The sequence below is a fragment of the Bombus impatiens genome, unplaced genomic scaffold, assembly GCF_000188095.3.
Source record: "Bombus impatiens unplaced genomic scaffold, BIMP_2.2 scf_0377, whole genome shotgun sequence".
Taxonomy (NCBI): Eukaryota; Metazoa; Arthropoda; class Insecta; order Hymenoptera; family Apidae; genus Bombus; species Bombus impatiens.
Window position 1 is genome coordinate 2,602,506 of NT_176796.1, and position 21,253 is coordinate 2,623,758.

General features: G+C 42.6%; 1 protein-coding gene across 2 annotated transcripts in view; it reads right to left on the reverse strand.

The window, feature by feature from the left end:
* LOC100748934 (heterogeneous nuclear ribonucleoprotein L) overlaps positions 1-21,253 on the reverse strand; it is a 153,305-nt gene that overhangs the window by 73,122 nt on the left and 58,930 nt on the right. For both annotated transcript variants that reach the window (XM_012386190.3, XM_012386191.3), the window contains exons 4-5: positions 20,224-20,309; positions 18,207-18,303 (exon numbers count right to left, since the gene is read on the reverse strand). In XM_012386190.3, coding sequence (XP_012241613.1) covers positions 18,207-18,303; positions 20,224-20,309 — 183 coding nt within the window. The remainder of the gene's footprint in view (positions 1-18,206; positions 18,304-20,223; positions 20,310-21,253) is intronic.

Genomic DNA, 21,253 nt, shown 5'->3' on the forward strand with positions numbered 1-21,253 from the left:
AGATGGAACGCCCGCGGTTCGATACGATGTTTAAGGTGAATAAGGAGGGTTAAAGGGTAAGGGTGAATCGACGTTCACCCTCTGGGAACGTGCTAAGAGGGTCGGTATCGGAGGCAATTCGTCACTTTACAGTCAGCCCTTTTTTCCACGAGATTTTTGCTCCGCATCGTCCGACATCGTCGATCAAGAAGAAGATTGCCGTAAAGCTGGTCTAAAATCTCGAGGCTGCCTCGAGCGACTCACGAGAGTCACGAAAAAACCGACCCGGTCCAGATTTTCCTACTTTACTCGATTATTCGTTTACGTGACAGGTGATAAGAATCGTGAGAAATTGCTCTATGGGAAACGCCGCGTCTATGTTGCGAGCCGTCGTGTTGCTGTGCGAAGCCAGCTGTTCGCGAAGGCCAACGAAATATCGGAACGCTTGGTATCGATTCGGCGCTCGATGTCCTAATTGCAGCATCCAGTGTAACAGCTATTGCTACTTCCATAACAATTTATTCGTTTCCTCCTTCATATTTCTTCTGCCTACGATCAACCCCGGAATTACCCAAAGAAAGTTCGCCGATCAATTCGACCGAGTACCATCGCCCGAACAAACTGTTTGCAAGAACTCGTACTATACAGACGCAAAGAATTTCGCAATAACGTTTAATGACGGGAAATTCATTTTAAATGAATTTACGAATAGAATCGTGAAATTTGTTCGTACGATGTAACGACGCTTTTCTTCCAAGATGTTCTTCGTTTCCAAGATTATCGATTCTGCATATACAGCATTGTGCATTCTAATTCTCTCCGTTCAAATTTTCCATAAATTCGTGAATATTCGCAATCTATCGCGGACAAACTGACTTAATCGACAGGTTCGACGAGCTAGCTAACGACGTTTCCACTCGCATTTCCATTCCATGGTTCCATTCCATGGACAAAGCGGTCCAAAGCAGAGACAGTGTCCAAAATAGCGGAAGGAAGAATGTGAATAGCGGCGAAGCGAGAGAAAAACAGAGCAAGCAAATCGCGCTGCATAATGTGGACAGAACAAGCACCACGAGCCCGTTCGTTATTTCAATTGGTTGACGTCAGTGCTGTCAGAAGCACGTGCACTTCCGCGGCGGATGCAGCGGTTTCGGGAATGATCGCGCACAGAATGGCCAGCATCCACGTGTTTCTCCCGATACGAAGTCAGGCTCCACGTAAAATTTAGCCACGCTGACGCGAGCATTGATCGGTCGTCGATATCCAGAAACCTCGAATCTACCCCGTTTCGTGTAATATTTTTAACAGCAACAGTAACGTACACCCTGTCGATTCGGAGGTATCTTTCGTTAAAATCGCAATGTCCTAATGTTCCGACCAAGCTAGCGAATGATTATGATTATGATTATGAGTACAGACTTTGCGATGCAAAATCTTACAACGATAAGTTGCCAAAAATGATGCAGATCTGTCGTTAGAATGTACGAACAATGGCCACAATATATTCGATAACGTACATTCGGCCGTCTAAAATCTTTTATCTATCGTTCTTATTTTTTATCGTTATTATAACAGTTTGTATAATATAAATTCACTTAAAACAAGAAAAACACAGGGAATTTGAAATATTTTCAGGTATCTCGAAGAATGAATGCTGGACACTACATTTTAATTAAAGAGGGCTATACGCTGACACGGTGTTCAGTGACCGATTTTACTTCTCGAGAGAGCATAATTATTATACAGAATGCTATGGGCAGTTTTTTCCTCAGATCGAAGACTCGATTCGCCAAGCTGTGGAGCGTAGAGAATTCCAAGTTTCGTCAGATAAGCGACTGACAAGAGGCGTTGTTTCACGACCGAAATGAAAACGCGTGCACTTGTCAATAGTTGTGCGCTATCGAATGCAGCGTCGAACAATAAAAACGATAGGAACCGTGGTCGATCAGTCGGAACAAATAAATCTCGGATTCAACGAGTGCTTTCTTTTCTCCGCAATAAATTACTGCATTATCCGTGCGCGCGCGTTGACCCCACTCCTGTTACGATAAACCAAAAATCCCTAGGGCGATCGATTGTACGTGACTGGGACGTCGCGTATCGCATCTCTTTGGCGTTATCAATGTCCGATATATGCCAGTAACGCATCGACAGTTGCATCGTTCGTTCAAACAATGTTTTCGCTCATTGTGGAAAACGTGAGTCTGTAATGGGTCACGTGTTGCCATGTGGCGCACGGTTACGAATAAATAGCGGAGGGAAAAATCGTATCGCGTGCTTAGCAGCCAGAAAACCGGCTATTACGAGGATGAAGTCGAATCGTTGTTATCACGCTTCGTCACGCAACAACTTCCCTTCATTGTGGCCGACGCTAAATGGATTAATGGAGGGCAAAGGAATATTAATCGTCGAGTGAACGTGCCACGAATCCTATCGCCTATTTGTCCTTTCTTTCTCGTGTCATCTTATAGACGAAGGTAAAAAGAAAGAAAAAAGAAGTAAGAAGGAGAGTAACGTAAGCGGCGAGCAAGACGAGACGAACGACGTAAGGTGATGTAATTAGCATAGAAGCGTTCCCGTCGACTCGAGAACACTGGCAACTCGAGCGAAGGTAATTGCGTGTAATTTAGTCGGATAACTCGTTGAGATGTCACGGCACGCGATTCTGAATGCGCAGCCCACGGAGTCACGTGAAAAACCCAAGCGAAACCTCCGTTGCTCCTTTTTTTTTCTTCTTCGCGCTCTTGCCTTTTGGTATTTTTCTTCTGCTTGCTGAAAATTATCCCATGTTCCTGCTGAAAATCTCGAGGAAAGCTAAACTACACGCGATCACGGACGATTACCAACCAGCGCGCGATAGTGTCTCTAGAGATCTCCTCCGTCGCGTACCATTCTATATCCGAGACAAACCATTTTTAGTGCTAACCAGCGTACATATACGGGATGTTAACGCACGCCTAGCTGGAATAAACATTCCGCAAGATTTCCAACTGTTTTTCCTCGTTTTAGCCGGCGGCCATTAAATTCCTCCGATCCGGCTAAACTAATGACGCTACGCGGATTTCCACTCACGCAAACTGGCCATTATCGTCGATTAAAAGCTCGGCGTTTCGCCTCACAATGAAATATCAACGCGGTTCCGCGCGTTCTTTCAAGTCCGTATGCACATTCTGGTTATAGCTGATTGAACGTTTCAACACGGTCACCGAACGTTTCCGTGTTGGAGACTCGCGCTTTTCTCAATTGGCCGTTGCTCTCTTTGTCTCTGTCTCTGTCTTTGTGTACGCGGTGCCCTGCCCTCTTCCTGTTCGTACAGCGAGAACAAAGGTATCGTACAGGCGAGAAAGAGAGCTTTCTCCGCATCTTTGCATGCACCGACCGAAGCAGATGGAAAAGGACCGACGAACACCGGTTTTCACCCGCTGGTTCCGCCTTCGCTTCGAAACGCTTGACCTCGGCTACACTTCAGACACGACCTATTTACACAACGATCGACCGAGAGAAGCCAGTAAACCGGAAGCTCGTTAAATTCGATCCTTAATGTTTCTTCGTTAAATTTTCCGTCTATGGTACTCCTCGTGCGGCCGTCTCTCTCGTCTTTTCGAATTATTATCGCGATTGGTATTACACCGACGCGTTTAGAACTCGTTTTCGCATCACGGGATCGCGATCCACCATCTTTGCAAATTACATTCACTTCGATACGAGGAAATATAAATCGCAAAGATGGATACAGGTCGTTGTTATCGCGACACGTTCGCTGGATCGTGAATTTCACTATCGAATTTTATTCGTTTCACGGGCCAATCGTTTCTCGAGATTCGTTTTGTGGGTTAGACAAATGAAAAGAGTAATTCCTCTGGTCTCGTTTGCTTCGGTGAAATTTAAACAATAACGATGTACCGTGGATCTATCGTTTATCTTCGAAACGATCAGATTATTCTCTTCTTTGATTATTTCCTTTTCCTTTTTACCTACCAAGTGACGTAAAATCAACTCAACGTCGAATCTTTTCTTTTTCTATTTCTTTTTGTCCTCTTAAAATGTCGTACGATGTGACTTTCGAACGCTGCAACTCGTTTAGTTTCGTATTTTTACATTGCCGAACATTTCTATCGATTCTAAAATTCTATGTTCTATGCCGTTGAAAGCTCGTATAAGCAGAAGTTGGTCGAAATCACCGCTACCTGTTACGATCATCTTGCACGTACGACCTCAGGCCCGATTACAGATGGCCGTGCGTGATGCACAAATCGATGAAAGCTTTCGTGTGTTGGCTAGGAAACAGATTTTGCTACTTTTGGGCGGAATATCAAACCTCCAGGGCCGCCCCTTGTAATCTAACCAATTTCCATACGATCCTTTCTCCGCTGTTTCCTTTTTCTGTCCAACGTACAATTATCTACATCTCAATTCGCTTCAGATTGCAGAACGATACGAGAAATTTATTCTCCATTAGTTTCCACGGATTAATTTCCTAATTTCTTTAGAAACGTTCCTAACTTTATCTCACGATTTCTCCGACGCTATTTTTAGGATACAGAACAGTCAAAAATGTAATCGAAGCGGTTGATTTAAAATGACAATGAGAAAGGAAATTACATTATTCTGTAAAACATTGGAAACCGATTCGAATACGTCTGAGGTCTACTATTCGCACTTTTGAAAATTCATTTAACAGTAATAAGAAATCTAATCGAGACTTAGTTCGATTTAGAACAGAAATAAAAAAAGGAACGATATAATTTCGAAAACGTTTCTGCCATTTCTTTGTCAAATTCTGTTACACTGTCGTCTCAAAGTTAAACGACCACGTCTGGGTGTTATATTTTAAAACTTTCCCAAATACCGGTACAGGAGCTATTGTTCGGAATCTTGCGAAGGGTTGAACTCGTTGCTGGGCAACAGGTATTCAAATTAACCAGCTTCTTTTCTCGAATTCAGCCAAGACGAACGAGGTCAACGCGAGCCACGAAAGAACATTTGGAATAAAGAAGCGAACGCGAAGATGCTGGGCTTCCGACCCCGTTGGTCGATATACGTACGTGATTGGCATCGTAAACGAGCCAACCGGCAAAGTTCGTTCTCTCATCGGGAATCCACGTGTCCCATCAGCTGGATTTAAGTCCGGACTCGTCGAAAATCGAGCTTGAAAAATCGGCGGACGTGTTACGACCGTGTCTGCCTTCGTCTAACTATTTCCAACGGTTGTATTTCGTTGGGAATTGATGAAACTACCCACTCGTGAATTTAATTTCTATTTGCTAACAAACGCTAAATGGAAAATTAGATCGGCTCTCGCGTGGTTTCAAATTCTGATGGTAACTAAGTTCTGTTCATTCCTGTTTGTCGCATTGATTTCGTCCGCTACCTAGTTCCTTAAACCGATTACCTTCCTTATCGGTTCAACGACGTATTAACCTAAAATCGAGATACTAAAATATTTTAGATATCGCATTATCCACTGGAGAATACGGTGAAATGGTATTCTAGAATCCTGCGATAACAAACAAGCGTTACATTCTCGTGTTATTACTAAACTGTTCCCATCAAGTATCCGTTTTAAAGCGCTCGGCAGCAAAATCCGAAGCAAGAAGAAGGAAGAATAGGAATCTTGAAATAACTAAAAATACCTTTCATATATCAAATTAATATTTACACTAGCAGAGTCACCACCTATACTCCGTATAATCCTGACTATTCTCCCCTTATTTACCCTGCGCTCGACCGAGCGAGTACCTCGAACGACCCACCGTCCTCGTCTCTGCGACCGGCAAGTATCAAACTTATAACCAGCTTCTCAAATCTCCGTGCTTTTCGCCAGTACCGTTTCTCCGTTGAACTTTAAGCGACCGTACAGCACTTTGTTTCCACAGGTTCGAGGATATTTCGCCCACGCAACGACCCGTCCATTTTATCTCGATATTCACGAGCAGCGCAAGCTCGTCCATCGGAACAAGTCCAACATTCGGCGAATTTTAACTCGCAGCCGCGTCGTCGATAACCAACCAGTCCGGCTCGAATAATATATTCACAGTGCACAGAGAGGCGGAATCGCGGCGTATCGATCGAGCGGAGCGTAGGTCGAGCGCACGTAACGCTCAGGTCGCAAGATCAACGCAGAGAAAAGAGGGTTCTTGACGGGGTGGCTCGCTCAAAGGGGGAAAGTCATTAAAAGAGGGATCGTTCTAAAAATACCGGCCGTCTCAAAGGACTCGCCGTAGGCTGAGACAAGAAGATCAAGGTGTTTCAGTGTTTGACTCGCGAAACCTGGTTAGGTCGTGCTACACCCCCGAACGCTGGCCTGTTAGAGCTCTTTCATACGGTACGACGATACGTATCATCGCGATACACGTCCGACAATAAGTTAACTTCGTAACATTGCTTTACGCTTAACAATATCTGCTATTGTTGTACGATATTTGAAAATTTTCGCGGCGATCGTAGTAAATTCTTTAATCGTTTAAATTTGTCAGATTTTTCTTTCTTTCTCTTTTACCAAGAAATGACGATCCGCCCGACTGTCCTGTTAATAAGTATCCTAAGTATGATATTTTCAAAACGTCAAATACGAGTTCTTCCGTTTTCAAAAACCGATGGTACACGGTGATGTCGCGTATAAATATCCTCGCTTGGTAACTGTCCGTAATTAAACGACCCCTACGGCTCATTATCCGAAGGATCCCTGGCACATGATGCGCTAACGCGTCGCGTGCAACACGCTTCAACCGCCTATCGTGTGAACGCACTCGTTCCGGATGACAGGAACTGGTTCCGCATGGGGGGTGGAGAACTCTGCTTCGCTGCGAGGGATAGGGTCTCTTGCTTAACTTGATTACCGGGATTTTTCTTTTTTGGTGGTTTCACGATTAGAGACTCTAGTATCGTCGGTGATTAAGAGTAACGAAGTGAAATTGTAAAGGGAAAGTTTGTCATTAACTCTTTTCATACGATGCTATCGAAGAATTTTTCCAAGAAAACGAAATTTTAAGAATTTATTTATATTGTCTCCTCGCGATGGGAAATCATTTTTACGGAAGCAATCGCTTGTCTCTCTCTCTGAGAAATTAAATACTAACCACCTACCTGGATAATAAAATTATCCAGCGATTATAGAGCGATTCGCTAGAAATTGATTTGTTACGCTACGCTTCGTGGAATAAAGAAAAAGGCCGAATGAAATTGCATCTTTTTGTCACGAAGAGAATAAGAAGCAACTTCTCGTATTCCTCGGAATATCGGGTTCAACGTGTACTAAACCGCGGATCGTAAAGAATCTTACGGCCGATAGAAATAAAGCGAAGACGAGTACGCCATAAAAATCTCCGACTTTCGCAGCTTTTAAACGACGCGGTGCGTCGCGGTGTCTATCCGCGTCGAGTTCGAAACCGGCCACGATATCGAAAACATAAAACGCGAAGAGATCTCTCGGAAAGAAAACGCGCCGTGTTCGAGCGGTGCTGATAGATCGTTCTTGATCCCCGACGCGAAGATTCTTTAAGCGGAAAAAGTAAATCGGTCGAAAGTAACCGGCCCACTGAACAATCCTCGTCGAAGAGTCGTTCGATTAACCGATGACAAGAAACCGATCTCTCGCAGACTTTCGAACCGCGCCAGATTTTGCGATTCTCGATTGGCCACGCGCGATCACCGTTTTCCGCCTCGATTTCCCTCCTACTGACCCGTCGTTAATTAATACACCGGAGAAAATTGGTCGCACGAACTTCCGTTTACCGGCGACCTAATGGCGTCGTGCAAACCAAAATTTTGGTATCGCGAATATTTACCTAACGCTTACTCAAATTTGTCCGAGCGGCGTCGAATCGTGGCGCAACTGGGCTGCCAGGGTCAAACAGCGACGAGCAAAGCAAATCAAGTCACGGAACGTGTCTCAGAGGGCCGAATTACCCCTCGAGTTTGCGTTGCTCTCCAGTATGACCAAACGTCTCGGGTATCGTCACTGGACAGTGTTTCTGAGCTTCGCCTTTGTTCTGCGAACTGAGAGCCATTCTGTGTCTTCGGAGAAACCGAATATTCGTGAGTGGTCGCCGTGTTTACTAAGCATAAGGCAAATATATTCTCGCGAATTTAACGCGAACAGAGCGCAAGAGACGAGAGTAAATAGAAAAGATAGTCGATCGATGGGACGTCCGAGTGCAAAGCAATCGCGAAGACAGTCCGACTTTGTTAGAAACTAGTTTAAATCTTACGGATTCCATTTCGTTAAATGGCGATCGTGTTGTTCTCCGATAATCGTTCGATAGAACCGAAGGATCGAGGTAACAATTACAGATGGATCTTGCGTTTACCGAGTTTGAGCCTTGTTCTCCGTCGACAGAGTCACGAATGCTACTTACTTGGAAAGCTAAAAAGAAAACAACTAATTCGAATCATACGTTTCTTATCGGAGAATCGATGAGTCGAAGGAAATGTTCTCGGCGAGCAAAAGGCAGATTCGGTCGATTCAAGTCGTTAGGAAGCTTGCGGAAAACGAGCTCGTAAAACATCGTATGGTAGGCGATCCTGGATAATCGTAAATTATCGAAGAAAGCCGCGTTGTCAGTAACAATTCGAAACCGATTTACCGACAAAATTTTAGCTACTCTGATCCCGCGGACTAATATGAATAAATATATGTAATCCTGTCGCGAATCTCAGGAAGGAGCGAACGTTCGAACGAGTTCCACGGCACTCTGAACGATTTCCTGTGACGAGGGCGAACGAGTTTGAATACAAAAATGGTGATAAGCGAAGGAGAAAGAGAGAGGTAGAGAAAAAGAGAGAAAGAGATAGAGGAGAGAAAAAAGGTGATCGTGTCATTTTGTATTGCTGATGGGAATTTCGCAAAAAGAGCAACACGCCAGGAGAAAAATCCGTGAAAGGCGAACGACTTACGTAATACGCGCACGCATTTAATGAAAACTCCGAGAGCGCGCATTCGTCGTCGTTCATGGCTTGAAACGCGACCACGAGAGAGCTGGAACTGACCGTTCACTTTTATTATACACAACCGTTCGACACGCTACAGCGAGTACGCCTGTGCGCGGAGCCACGGCCGCGCGTTAATTTCCTGTTCGTGAATCGCTGCATTATTCGAAAACCGCTAGATTCCGAAACCACGGCCTAGGCCAAGTATAAACACTGTCAGCCAACTGCCGAACGTTTACTTGAACAGTGTCGTAAAATCTTGCGGGTTTACCCCGATAACCTGGTTGAACGGATAAATCGCCGCAGAGGATCGTTTTATGAGAGCGTTAGGGGTTGAAGCGAGAAGGGTTCGTCGCTTACAGTCAGTTGTAAAAGCATCCAGCTACTCGAATACATATTTCATATTCGCACGAGGTACACTTTCGAAACGTAAACGATTTTATGCAAGTACTTGTAACATGCTTTTTTAGTTTAAAAAAAAAAAAGTGGAATGCTGCACTTGTCGTGCGAATAATATTTAATATAGAAGCAGTTAAATAGAAGCAGTAAATAACGCTGATATCACGATTATATTACTCGTGTTTTTCATCAGATATTTATGCTAATTCGAGTTCATTAAATGACACAACCGATGCGATTCTTGGTAATAAAACACGGATCTTTATTTACACATTGAACGTTTTCTGAGTTGAACACGAGCTGAATTACGACGCTTTTAACGCGTAATCCTTTCTGTTACACAGTTAACGAATCACCGGCATTTACCAGGTTTCATATGTTTCAAACGCTGCCGTCCCCTCCCTTCAAATACAGTGGAAAACATCATTTATTCAAAATAACATTAATAAAACCACGAAAATAGACCGAGAGACCATTCCGTCGATATTACCCTCGTATCCATATTTGAGTTCGAACATTCTAATAATACCGTTATACCGTTCGATTCTTTTCCCTCGTGAAACTTTCACTCGACATCGGGGGAATCAACATAAGCCCGCTCCCATTTGTAGAAATTCCATCAAAGCGGTATCGATAGAAAGGCACCCGTGGGTGTCTAGTAATTAACGTATCTCATCGAAGTGGCGCGAACGAGGCGCAACGAAACCAACAGTTCGCTCTGCATTCACCGACCGAATTCCGCAGGTCGCGAGCGCGAAACGACGTTGAAGCGGTACATCTGTTTCCGTGTTCCACTCGCGGAAATGTCTCCCCCGACGGAAATTCATTTGGCGGTGTAACAACCGCGCGATAACGAGTCCCACCGAAAAGTAAGAGATTCGGCCGCGAAATTTCTCCAGTCTCCGACTCTGCCTGCGGGTAATTGACAATTACGCGATATAATTGCGGCGATGATTACGGCGACGCTCGTCGCGGTCCATCAAGAACATCGCACGCTGTAATTCCGCGTTTCTTCGAATCTCAAACGAAAAGGAACAAAGTAAGGGTACGGTTATAAAGAAAACTTTCAGCGGCTTTCAAAGGTTGCCAACGAGAACGTCTAATTACAAGGCGAAACGCACATACAGACGCGCGCATCAACTGACAACTTGCAGCGGCGCTTCGCGGAAAAGCTTCATCCGGTCGGACGGAGCAGAATCGTTGCAGCCATTTGCAATTCAAACGAGTAGCCGTGGAGGATTTCCCGCGCGGGCCAACACCACCACCCCGACCCTCCTTTTCCGTGTGACTGGCAGATGCCAGAAATTTCAGAAACTCAGCCACGGCCACTCGTGACAAGACTAAACCTTGGACTGCAATTCGCGAGGCTCGTCGCAGGTTGTCCGATGGAAAACGAACGTGAAAAAATTCATTGAATTCGTGCATTTTTACGGAGAAGTTAACGAGGTTCTAATGCCAACGCGGTACGAGAAACGCGGATGCATTTTAGTTGATAGTGGAATATGGAGTAGGAAAATGGCGCTCTGTTATTCTACCACCGGTATCTGTTCGTAAATCTAGCCGCTATGTTTTAGCTGATAAATAATGGACGCAGGAAATGGCTGCACGATCCTCCAGTGGGCCGTGTGTGTGAACCCTGTCAGAAGGATAATACTCGCTCGCAGATCTTCTGGCAGATAATCAGCTCGAATGATAAAGACTTGCGATAAGCTTAAGGATTTCGTGGGATGTTCCTTGTAATCGTTTAAGAAATTAAACAATCGGCAAAGAAAAGAATGGTTTTTTTTTAATTTACCTGAGAATTTACCATCGTTTGTTTCATCTTCTCGCGATAAATCGACTTGCGAAATTAAGTCAGGGATTTTGAAAATCCGTTGTACCTTTAATTTGGCAAGGTTGGTCAATGCGAACTTCGAATCGCTCGTATCTGTTCAAACAAAATCTCCCACGAGAACGAATAGCACGTTGCTGAACAAGAAGTCGAGCGTATGAAAAAATTTGACCGACCTGGAATTTTCTATTCGAGAAACGTGCAACACGGATAATCGCTCGATACATCTTCGTTGGAATCGTTAATTCGATGGAACTCGATCGACTAATTCTCCTGACTTTTAGTCGGAATTTAAGGCTATCCGGCAGAGGGTCGATCTCTTCCGATTAATTAACCAAAAAGAATTAGTCGCCGTGCGATTTTATGGAGAGAGAGAGAGAGTTTGTACGCGAACTTCGCCGCTATTAACGGCATTAACGAACTGTATCGCATAAATTTCCGTTGCGCGTTGTCCAATTAGCGCGCGCGTGCTACCAAAACGCGCGGAATTCGCGCGTAACGTTTCCTCGCGGAATAACGGCTTCAATTAACACGCTGCGGGAAATAAAACGGACGAGAAAAAGGGAGGAGTTATCGACGTGGATCACTTTGAACGTTTCCACGCGTTTATTAGACCCCGATCGACCGTGATTCATATGCTTAATCCGATTTACCGCGCAACCAACGATCTTGATAGTGTCGTTTCGCGCAATTATCGCAGCCGCTAAGCGGTTCGCTTAATCGAACGAAACGATGCCTCGATCGAACGTGCTACGTCCTAACGAGATAGCTGTGCGCATGTTGCACGGCCTAAAGGATTAAGAAAACCGATCAACCGACAAACGAAAACCTTTTTCATCTGTAGACTCGACATGTCGGTACTTCTACGATTTAATATTCCATCTATTTTAAATTATATTATTCTTTAAGGAACATTCTTTTCGTCAAATACAAAGCAGCTGACTGATTTGTTAATGGGATAGAAGTTCAGCTTCTAAAAGTACGTAACGAGACGTAAAATCTTTGCGAATCAAGTAAATTCGACTTACGAAGGAAACAAGCGCGGAAACATTATTCGCGTAACGTATCGCGACGTAACTGTACGTTGCAGGAGCGTAGAAAAAAAGAAAGGAAAGCCAGTCAAGATGGATGGAGAGCTAATGAAACATCGGTGCAGGACCGAATGTCCCAAACTAATTTCCTGTTTACTTGGCGCGGCTTCCCTTTTAATCTGCCGACACGGTCCATCGGGGAAGCTAAACGTCGCCTCGGCTGGTATTCAGGAATTTTTTCGTCTGTGAGTTCACTGTGTTCCGTGTCGCTCCGAAAACGTCACAGATAACGGCGTTCTAATTAGCCGGTAATCGAGCGAACCGGCACTCTCTTAATTTTCTCTCGTCAAGCAGCGCGACGCTATCGGGACAAAAGAGTTTTTCGTGTTTCCACGGGGCAAGCAATAACAGTTCGAATCAGCCGAATCGAGAGCGCAGCAGGAATGGAAAGAGGCAGAAGAGTGTGCAGCGGGTTCGAACGTCGCGATAAAACGATCAACGAGACAGCACGCTGGTTAGACACCAGGAGGATGGGTCAGAAAATAATTGCCAGATCGTTTTTCATTGTCAGCGTTCGGTTAATGCGAATATTGGGTACAAAGTGTGGTATAATTATAGAGACGGCCGGACCGAGGTAACTCGATCATTAGCTACGTGCTGCCAAAATGGATGCTCGAGGTACGAGCCATTCGAAGACAAGGCAGATCCATTGCTGTCGGCAAAACGCGAATTGTTTGTAATCAGCTTACATAGCTAGTCGGTAGATTCGCGTGCGATCGATATACCGAGACCTGCGTGCTTCTTGTAACGTCCACGCTACCTCACGGCCACCACTAACGTCGAACATCGTCGAATCGCAGACAATTCGATAATCGAGGGGCCTCTCCATTTCGATAAATTGTAGCTTCAAGGGTAAATAAAGCGATCTGCAAGGTCGTTGGCTAACAATTTCCACGTACACGATACGTTTACGTTCGCTAAAACAGTTGCGAAACCGTTTTCCCTCGATCGAGTTAGCAAGACCACGGACAGATACTTTTTGTCTGAACATAAACCATCCGATAATGGTGTTCGTTTGTTATGTACCGATCGGTCGAAAATACGCTCTACGTTATTGTGTACCGCGGAATAGCAACAGGAACGCGAAACCTCTACATCCACGAATTACAGCATAAAACGAAGGCTATCGTTCAAATCCGAATCTATATTTTTGGTTCATCGAGTATTCGTCGATCGAACTGCTCGACAAAGTGTACCACGAAAGTCTCGCTACTCTCAAGCCTAATACGATAAAATGGCCACGGCCACCGACGATTGGCCTTTCGTTATAAAGTTTCGATACGTCGCGAGGTCGCACTCCAGCGAATACGTATAACAAGCAACCGGAAAATTCGTTCGAAATTCGTTCGCAGCCTGAGTCGGCCCATCGAGTGGCTCGTTTTACATAAAATTTCCTATAATTGCCTTTCGAAAGTTCGAGATTGCCTACTTTGCACGGCCATTTTTCACCGTGGCTGTTATCAAAGTAATCGAACCTGGTTAACGCGGTGATTTTTCATCGCTTTAATCGAGCCGTTTTCTTTCGTCAAATTTAGTCGAAACTTCGTGGATGGAGGAGTGCGACGAAAAAAAGGGTTGAAAGAAAAAGCAACATTTACGCGTTCGAGAGGATACGTGCGCGTTGTTGACTGGCGTACACGGCAACTTCGTTTGGGAAATATCGCAAGCAGCGCTGACAGCTTGACAAAGCATCGCTACGTGCTCGCTTATGTTCGGTTTCCTCGCGCATAAGGGCCGGCGTGCAAATTTATCGAATACAAACGATTTCCATCGAGCTACGCTTATGCCAGGGAGGCTACGAGCGCATCGTTATCGATGATTTCCAGTTTGAAAGGATCGCTGTTACGAGGGAACGTGTGGGCGCGAAATCTGCGTAACCTGAGGATTGCGAGAATCAGAGGTTTTTTAACAAATTTTCCGTGTTACGAAACTGGCACAGATGGTGAAAAAATCTCTAATCTGCGCAAACTTGAATTATCTGAAACGTATACGTACCCTGACTTTCGCAGGAAGCGTTCCTTTTTATCAGGTTCTACGCTTCGTCTCTACAGTATCAAATTTATTTAATCGTACGAGAGTGTCGCTAATTAATACGAAATTTGATATACTTGGACCGATTGAGTTGCTCGCTGTATTTCTCTCAATTAAAAAATACAATATTTCTTTTATTTTGTATAAACTGGCAGATTTGAAAATTGTTCGAAGAGAAAGAATATCCCAAAGCGAGAAATTCTAGTACGCAAATTGTAAGTTAATGACTCGAAATGTAATCGCACGGCTGGAAATGGTTAATTACGGGAAAACGAGGGTAAAGTTAAACTTGGATAACAACATCTGTACACTTGCAAACTTTAAAACGCGTTGCTATATATACTCGTAAAGTCTGGAAAATTTACATGGAAATCGCCCACGAAAATTCTACTTATTTCCTTCTCCACAAAAATCCAATTGCGCCACTTTTTCGTCGAACGTCGTACATTTCGAGAACCGCGAAGGGAACAACGATCTATCGAACACCCGTTAAACAGCGAATTGCATAAACTTTCAGAAGACGATACGTGCTTGAAAAGTTGTCAATCACGATTTGAGATATTACACGCCTATACGTGATTATCGGCGCGTGATTGGTATTGAGAAACAGATTAAAGCCCGCAGCGGATATGGCTTTCCGACTGTATTCAGTGCATGCGTTTCCATTCAACTGCTTCGATACACAGGCGAGAATTAAATATAATCCCATCTGTCTGTTCAGTCGCATCGAATCGATCGCTTCTAATTCTAAGAAAATTTCCCTTTAATTACGCCGCGTATCTCGTTTCACATACGGTTGCTCGTGCACCTATTTCAACGCTTACCATAGAAAGCTTCTACGTGCATATCGCGCGTGTTACGTAAAATACGTTTTGAAATTTAACCAGCACCGTAATAAGGCGTCTCTGTCATGATTATATTGGTGCAATTCGAAATTTGAAAATATACGCGTTACAAGGTACTTGATGATCGAACAGCTTCGTGAGCCGCTATAGAAATGCATCGCTGAAAATTTCTGCATCCTGTTACGTAAATCTTTTCAACCACACTGAGAATTAGAAGGAGAAAAAAAAACAGATTTATCGCGAATCGATGAAACGTGGGCCGACATCGATAGCCCGTACACTTTGCGTGAAACATATTCCTTTCTGGCCACGGTGAGCCAAGGTATTTGCCAAAACGACAGTTCGTCTCTAATGAAAATAGAGCTTAAGCCACGACCCAAAGTTCAAAATTGGATTTCGAGGCGGAGCCTGCGTGGCCGAGCGATCCCACCCTTTACGCAACTATTGCCAATGGAAAGATCTGCCAAATAACAGATTCTCGCGTGTGTTAACAAGAAGCGCGAAATACGCGTACAACATAGTGTGTAAGTATGAATCATATGACAGCATCTTGACGAGAGACGTCTGATGCCAGGAAACGTGGAGATCGTGCGTCGACTGCGATGAGCCTCGAGAATGCACATCGAAAGAATACTCGCATCTGCAAATACTTTATATTTATTACGCGTATTAGCGTGAATCGCTATATACGCGAGCGAATTCGTTCGCACGTGCAGTGGTTAGGTTTCGATTCTTGAAGCATGAACCGCGAACGAACATTACCGACTATTTAATTATTAGAGGCGATACGCGAAGTGAGCAATTATCGGTAATTAGGTGTCGAGCGAACGCGATACGCTAAATCACGTTAACAACGTACGTTTATCGGGGCAAACGAAACGATATTCGTTGGAAATTCTAATAGGGAAAAACTGTTTGCTAACACCGGAGCTAATTACGTTTTAGAAACAAACGCATTGGTACAATTATTTTCAATTAATTCTCCAATTAAAGAAGCAACGAGGGCCTTGCACGTATAAAAACGAATTAGCTTATTGTTTGGTCTAAACAATTACGTTATAAAACCATTATCGTGGAAACTTCTCCGTGGAATTTTCATGGAAACTGGTTTTATAATAATTGAAAAATACCAACTCTTTCTTGGCACGTTGAAAAATCGACGTAACTCTCGACAAACCAATATGTTTTTCAGGTACACGTATCGGCGAATGAGAAGAGAAACAATTTTCTATCGGTTTTCTAACTAGAAAAGGAAAAATAGATCCGTTTGTACGATAGAAGATAGAAAGATGTCAGCGTCGATTGAAAAAGGTGTTCGATCGATTCACGGTTCGAACAAAGCTGAAACAAAATCTCACTCGTTAGGCGAGAAACGAGCGGCTTTCGTGCTCGCACGTCTCGGGTATACGAACCACTCTCTTTGCCTGCTTTCAAACGGCACGGAAGACCTCATTGCCGCGGGCCTAACGTTAATGCGCGTGATTTTCTTTTCACTGCTCTCCGGAGCGGTGCTAGTTGCTGTTTGCACTGCGATCCTTTTCACGATAGAAGAGACAGCTGACAGAGGCAAACGCGAAATAACATCGTTTCGTCGGCGATGGGATATTTGTAATTAAGGCAATAAAAGAGAAGAACGGAATAACCTTCCCTCTGTTGTGAATTAAAATATAATTTACCATCTGTAGTCGCGAGACTCGTAAATAACCCGTGTTCCCAAGTATCAGGACACCGAGCAAGCTCGTATCCAAATTTCAATCGAGATTATCAAAAAAAAAAAAAAAAAAAAAAAAAAAAAAAAACAAAAAAAAAAAAAAAAAAAAAAAAAAAAAAAAAAAAAAAAAAAAAAAAAAAAAAAAAAAAAAAAAAAAAAAAAAAAAAAAAAAAAAACGCGAAATAACATCGTTTCGTCGGCGATGGGATATTTGTAATTAAGGCAATAAAAGAGAAGAACGGAATAACCTTCCCTCTGTTGTGAATTAAAATATAATTTACCATCTGTAGTCGCGAGACTCGTAAATAACCCGTGTTCCCAAGTATCAGGACACCGAGCAAGCTCGTATCCAAATTTCAATCGAGATTATCAAAAAAAAAAAAAAAAAAAAAAAGAGAAGCAATTCGATCTGTGAGAATTTTCATTTAGAAGTGCTCCAGATATGATAAATTATAATAATCAAGCATTAGCCCCAACAGCTTTCTAACTTGTATTGAAAAAGTTTGAGGTGAATCGGATAGAAGACTACGAAACGTCTGTGAAAATCCGACTTCGTGTTGTAAAATCATTTGTAAAGGCACGACGCACATAAACGAGCGGAAGATTTACTTTATCCTAACGAATTGATAGGATTATTATATTATTATTTTAAACGAGACAACCATTCTTAAAGGTACGCATAATTTCCTAATAATTTTTCTGATACACTTGGCTGAATTCTAATGCTTAGTGAACAGGGAACAGCGTTTCTCGTCGCGAGTTAAATATCAAAGACGAGACAAAAGATATCGCTCGAAAGATGTACCGTAGAAGAGAGAATTTCTGAAAGGTGTACACGCGTTTCTATAGTTTGCCAGGAATAAACGCGGCGAGAAACGCGTTTCATCCCCGTATAGTAAGTCAGCTCTCGAGCTCTATTTGTTGGATTTGCTAATTAGACGTCGAATGAAATATTGAAAAGAATGTCGTCACCGTGGCAGAGCCGCTTGTACCGTGGGTAATTGGAATATGTAACGAGCACGTAAAATGAATGAAACCGACAAATTTCCTCGAGTTTTATGGTACGGTAAGTGCGCCGGGGCCCATCTACAGCCACTCCTTTTCTCCACAGTTACGTAAGGGAACCGTGAATCTAGAGCGTTTCCATTATTTGCGCAGGCATTTCTCCGTCGGATTCTCTCTCATGAATATTAACAGCGAGGCTCTCGAGTGGCTTATTTTCTTTTATTTTTTCATACATTTTACCATGAAATCGCGCAGCCTGTGAGGCCGACCTTCGACTATACACGGCAGCCACTGTTTGCAATCTTTTCGAAGGCGGTTTCGAGATACAGAGAACAGAACGGAGAATCAATTTGTTTCTTTGCGTACGATTGATTTCGTGGACTTACCTTGGCGAAGTCGATCTTCAGCGTACAGCAACCGGAGTATATGTCTGCCCCGTGAAGCGTCTCCTTTGCTCTTGTTGCCGATTCCACCGTGTCGAACGTGGTTATCGAAAGATTCGGTTAAGGATATATAGATAGCTCTGTCTGGGTAGTAGTAAAAATTAACGAACAATTTCTATTTATAGCTCCGAGAGGACTCCCATATGTTTCGACATGGCGCGATTCATTTGAAATCTATCAAAATTATGGCTAAGCGAAATATTGCTGAACGAAATCGAAAAAACTTCCAGTTAGCGATTTATCGTAATTCCCAAGTAGTATGGATCGTGGGTGATCGCATTAGTTTCGATTACAATCGAGTTAGATCTTAATTCGCGTGGTCTTTGCTCGTAGTGTTAAAAAGATACAAATGAAAATTAAGTAATTCGGTACGAACATTACGCGTCACGATCTTACGACAGTTGAACTACTAGGCACGAGTCTAATTCACGGTTAAAAATATAAAATAATAATCTGAACGGCGAAATTAAATAAAACATGGAAATTTGACGAATTGACGAACGTTATTTTGTCTTTCACGAGAAAATGGACCACTTGTAACAAGTGAATCTTTTTAGGAATCTATCGGTTGATATAAAAACTGTCGGAGGATTTGGAAGAAACAACGGATAATGAATAAAAGACGGTCTGAGTGCTATGGATTCGAAATAAAAAAAAAAATTCAAAGCATCGAGAATAGACGACGAATGTACATCTCCAAGAAAAGATCAGATATCTCATACGTCGTTTTACAGCTGAATTTTAATAACGAGCTGCTGCTACGCCTCTCGACTTTATGAGTTACTCGACGCTACGTGCCTGCTTGAAATTTTGGAAACTTAGGAATAATCGCGTACGAGGGCTGCATCGTTTGCACTTGCCAAATTATTCTCTTCTTGTGTGTAAACTACGTGTTTGAAAATTCTATGAATCGTATCGGAACAAGCAAGATAAGCATAAATTATCAACACATGCGTGTATAACATCTGAATAATTCCATAGTAAACTTTGCTATTGCGTGGAAATAAAGTCTGTTAGAGGCTCGCAATATTACCAGAAAAATAGATAAATAAATAAAATAAAAACGTCGAAAATTACGACTAACTCTGATTCCAAAGATAATAATCGTAACTACCTGTTCGACGTAAATATCAGGTCGTCTGAAAAGTTTCTTTCGTTTCATAAGGAAATAATGGATGCACAACATTTTTCGTTTTATATTACTTTATCGAATTACGTATGATCCATTTTGTTCTATCAACATAAAGATTACAACGTTTGACAGATTACGTTTCATGTTTGTATGAAGATGCGTCCTTGTAAAAGACGTGTCTCTAAAGGAAAGAAACTTTTCCGACAACCTAATATCTAAACGAATATCTCGATTTCACTTACAAAAAAGAAAGAAGAAGAAGAAAAAGAAAAAGGTAAAAAATGTCGAAAATTATATATGGCCCCATTTCGATGATCAAAGATTATAGAAAATAATATATATATATCCGAATAATTTATAAGTATCAAAAGGGATCTTTCGTACGTCCTCGAGCCCTCGGTAATTTCCAAATAGAGAAGAGCCATCTTTAACTGGGTACAACGCTCATCCACTATGCCGCAAGTAACTCGTCGATATTCGGGCCAAGGTATCAGAGGCTTACAGTGAGTGACGCGGCAGTCGGAAGATCCTGTAACCGTGTCACTCGCTAGTTCCGCTTATAAATCTTGATCGCATTGGAACGGTGGCACGTGACTGACAAACTTCACCAACGGATAGCCGTTTTGTCGAGAGAGAAAAAAAGAAGAAAAAAGAAAAGAAAATAAAAGAGAAGAAAAACAAAGACACAGAGCAAAAAGAAAAAAGAAAGTGTGCCATGTCAGAGAGATCCTCTCGAGCTTTAAGACCGTTTATCACGCTTCGTGAAGCTCGTGCTTCACACGTGAAACGAAATCCATCGAGTGGACCAACGTGTATTGTAAAGGATATTCCACCATTGCTTGAACGCCGTTCTTCTTGAAAATAACGATGCGTTGAACTTGCCCGCTGGGTGCGCTGATCGCGTGCAATACTTCCTGTAACAGAACATACGAGACACGTTTTAGGAAAATTTCCTGAATTTCTTCTTATGCTTATGGAGATGGCTGTGATAAAAATTCTATGGAAATGAAACTACGCAAATCTCTCGTGTACGTATCGCATACGTTATATGAAATATTTTGAAGCATCGTTTCTTCTCTAAAGTGTCAGATTTTCGCGTCTAGATTGATTTTTGAAGGCAATCTAAAAACGTACATAATAGAAACTAGAAAACATTTATTTGGTCACAAGGTATTAAAAAAATCGTTTACGTTTATCAAAATGAATACGATTTACCTACTGTTATTATCGAGCAAGATATATTCGTAAACGAAATATAAACGTGACAGATTCAGATATTTTACGTATACATGTATATACCCACTGTGAAAAAAGTATGATGGATGAACAGTTAAATAAATTAATGGAAATCCTCTGTTGATAGATGTATAAAGTAGCTATGACATCCGTCGCAAATGATAATAGTATGTTCGAGGTATAGAAATTTCTCACATTCGGCCAATTATACCGAAAATGTAACGCGATACACATTTATATCCATACAGTGAACATATACAAATTTGATGTATCATATGACAGCTACTCTTCGTTGACAAGCATTCTACTTAAAAATATTTATAAAAAGATTTCGCGTGTATCTGTCAAATACCAGGCCCAAGCTGTGCAGGATTAAATAGAGTTTAACTGCATTTTCCTACATCCACCGCGTTTCATCGTTTCGTAAGAGCTTGACATCGAGAAAAATCGCGTTTTATATATACAGAATAAATTCCATCGTGCAAAATAATAAAGGGTAGGATGTTCCGGCATACGCGTCACGTAAAAGCGACCGAGGTTGCACGTGAAATATTTCCCTCGCTATATCGCAAATTCAAATCCGACAATTTTCCTGCAGCTCTTACTCTACACGCATCCGGAA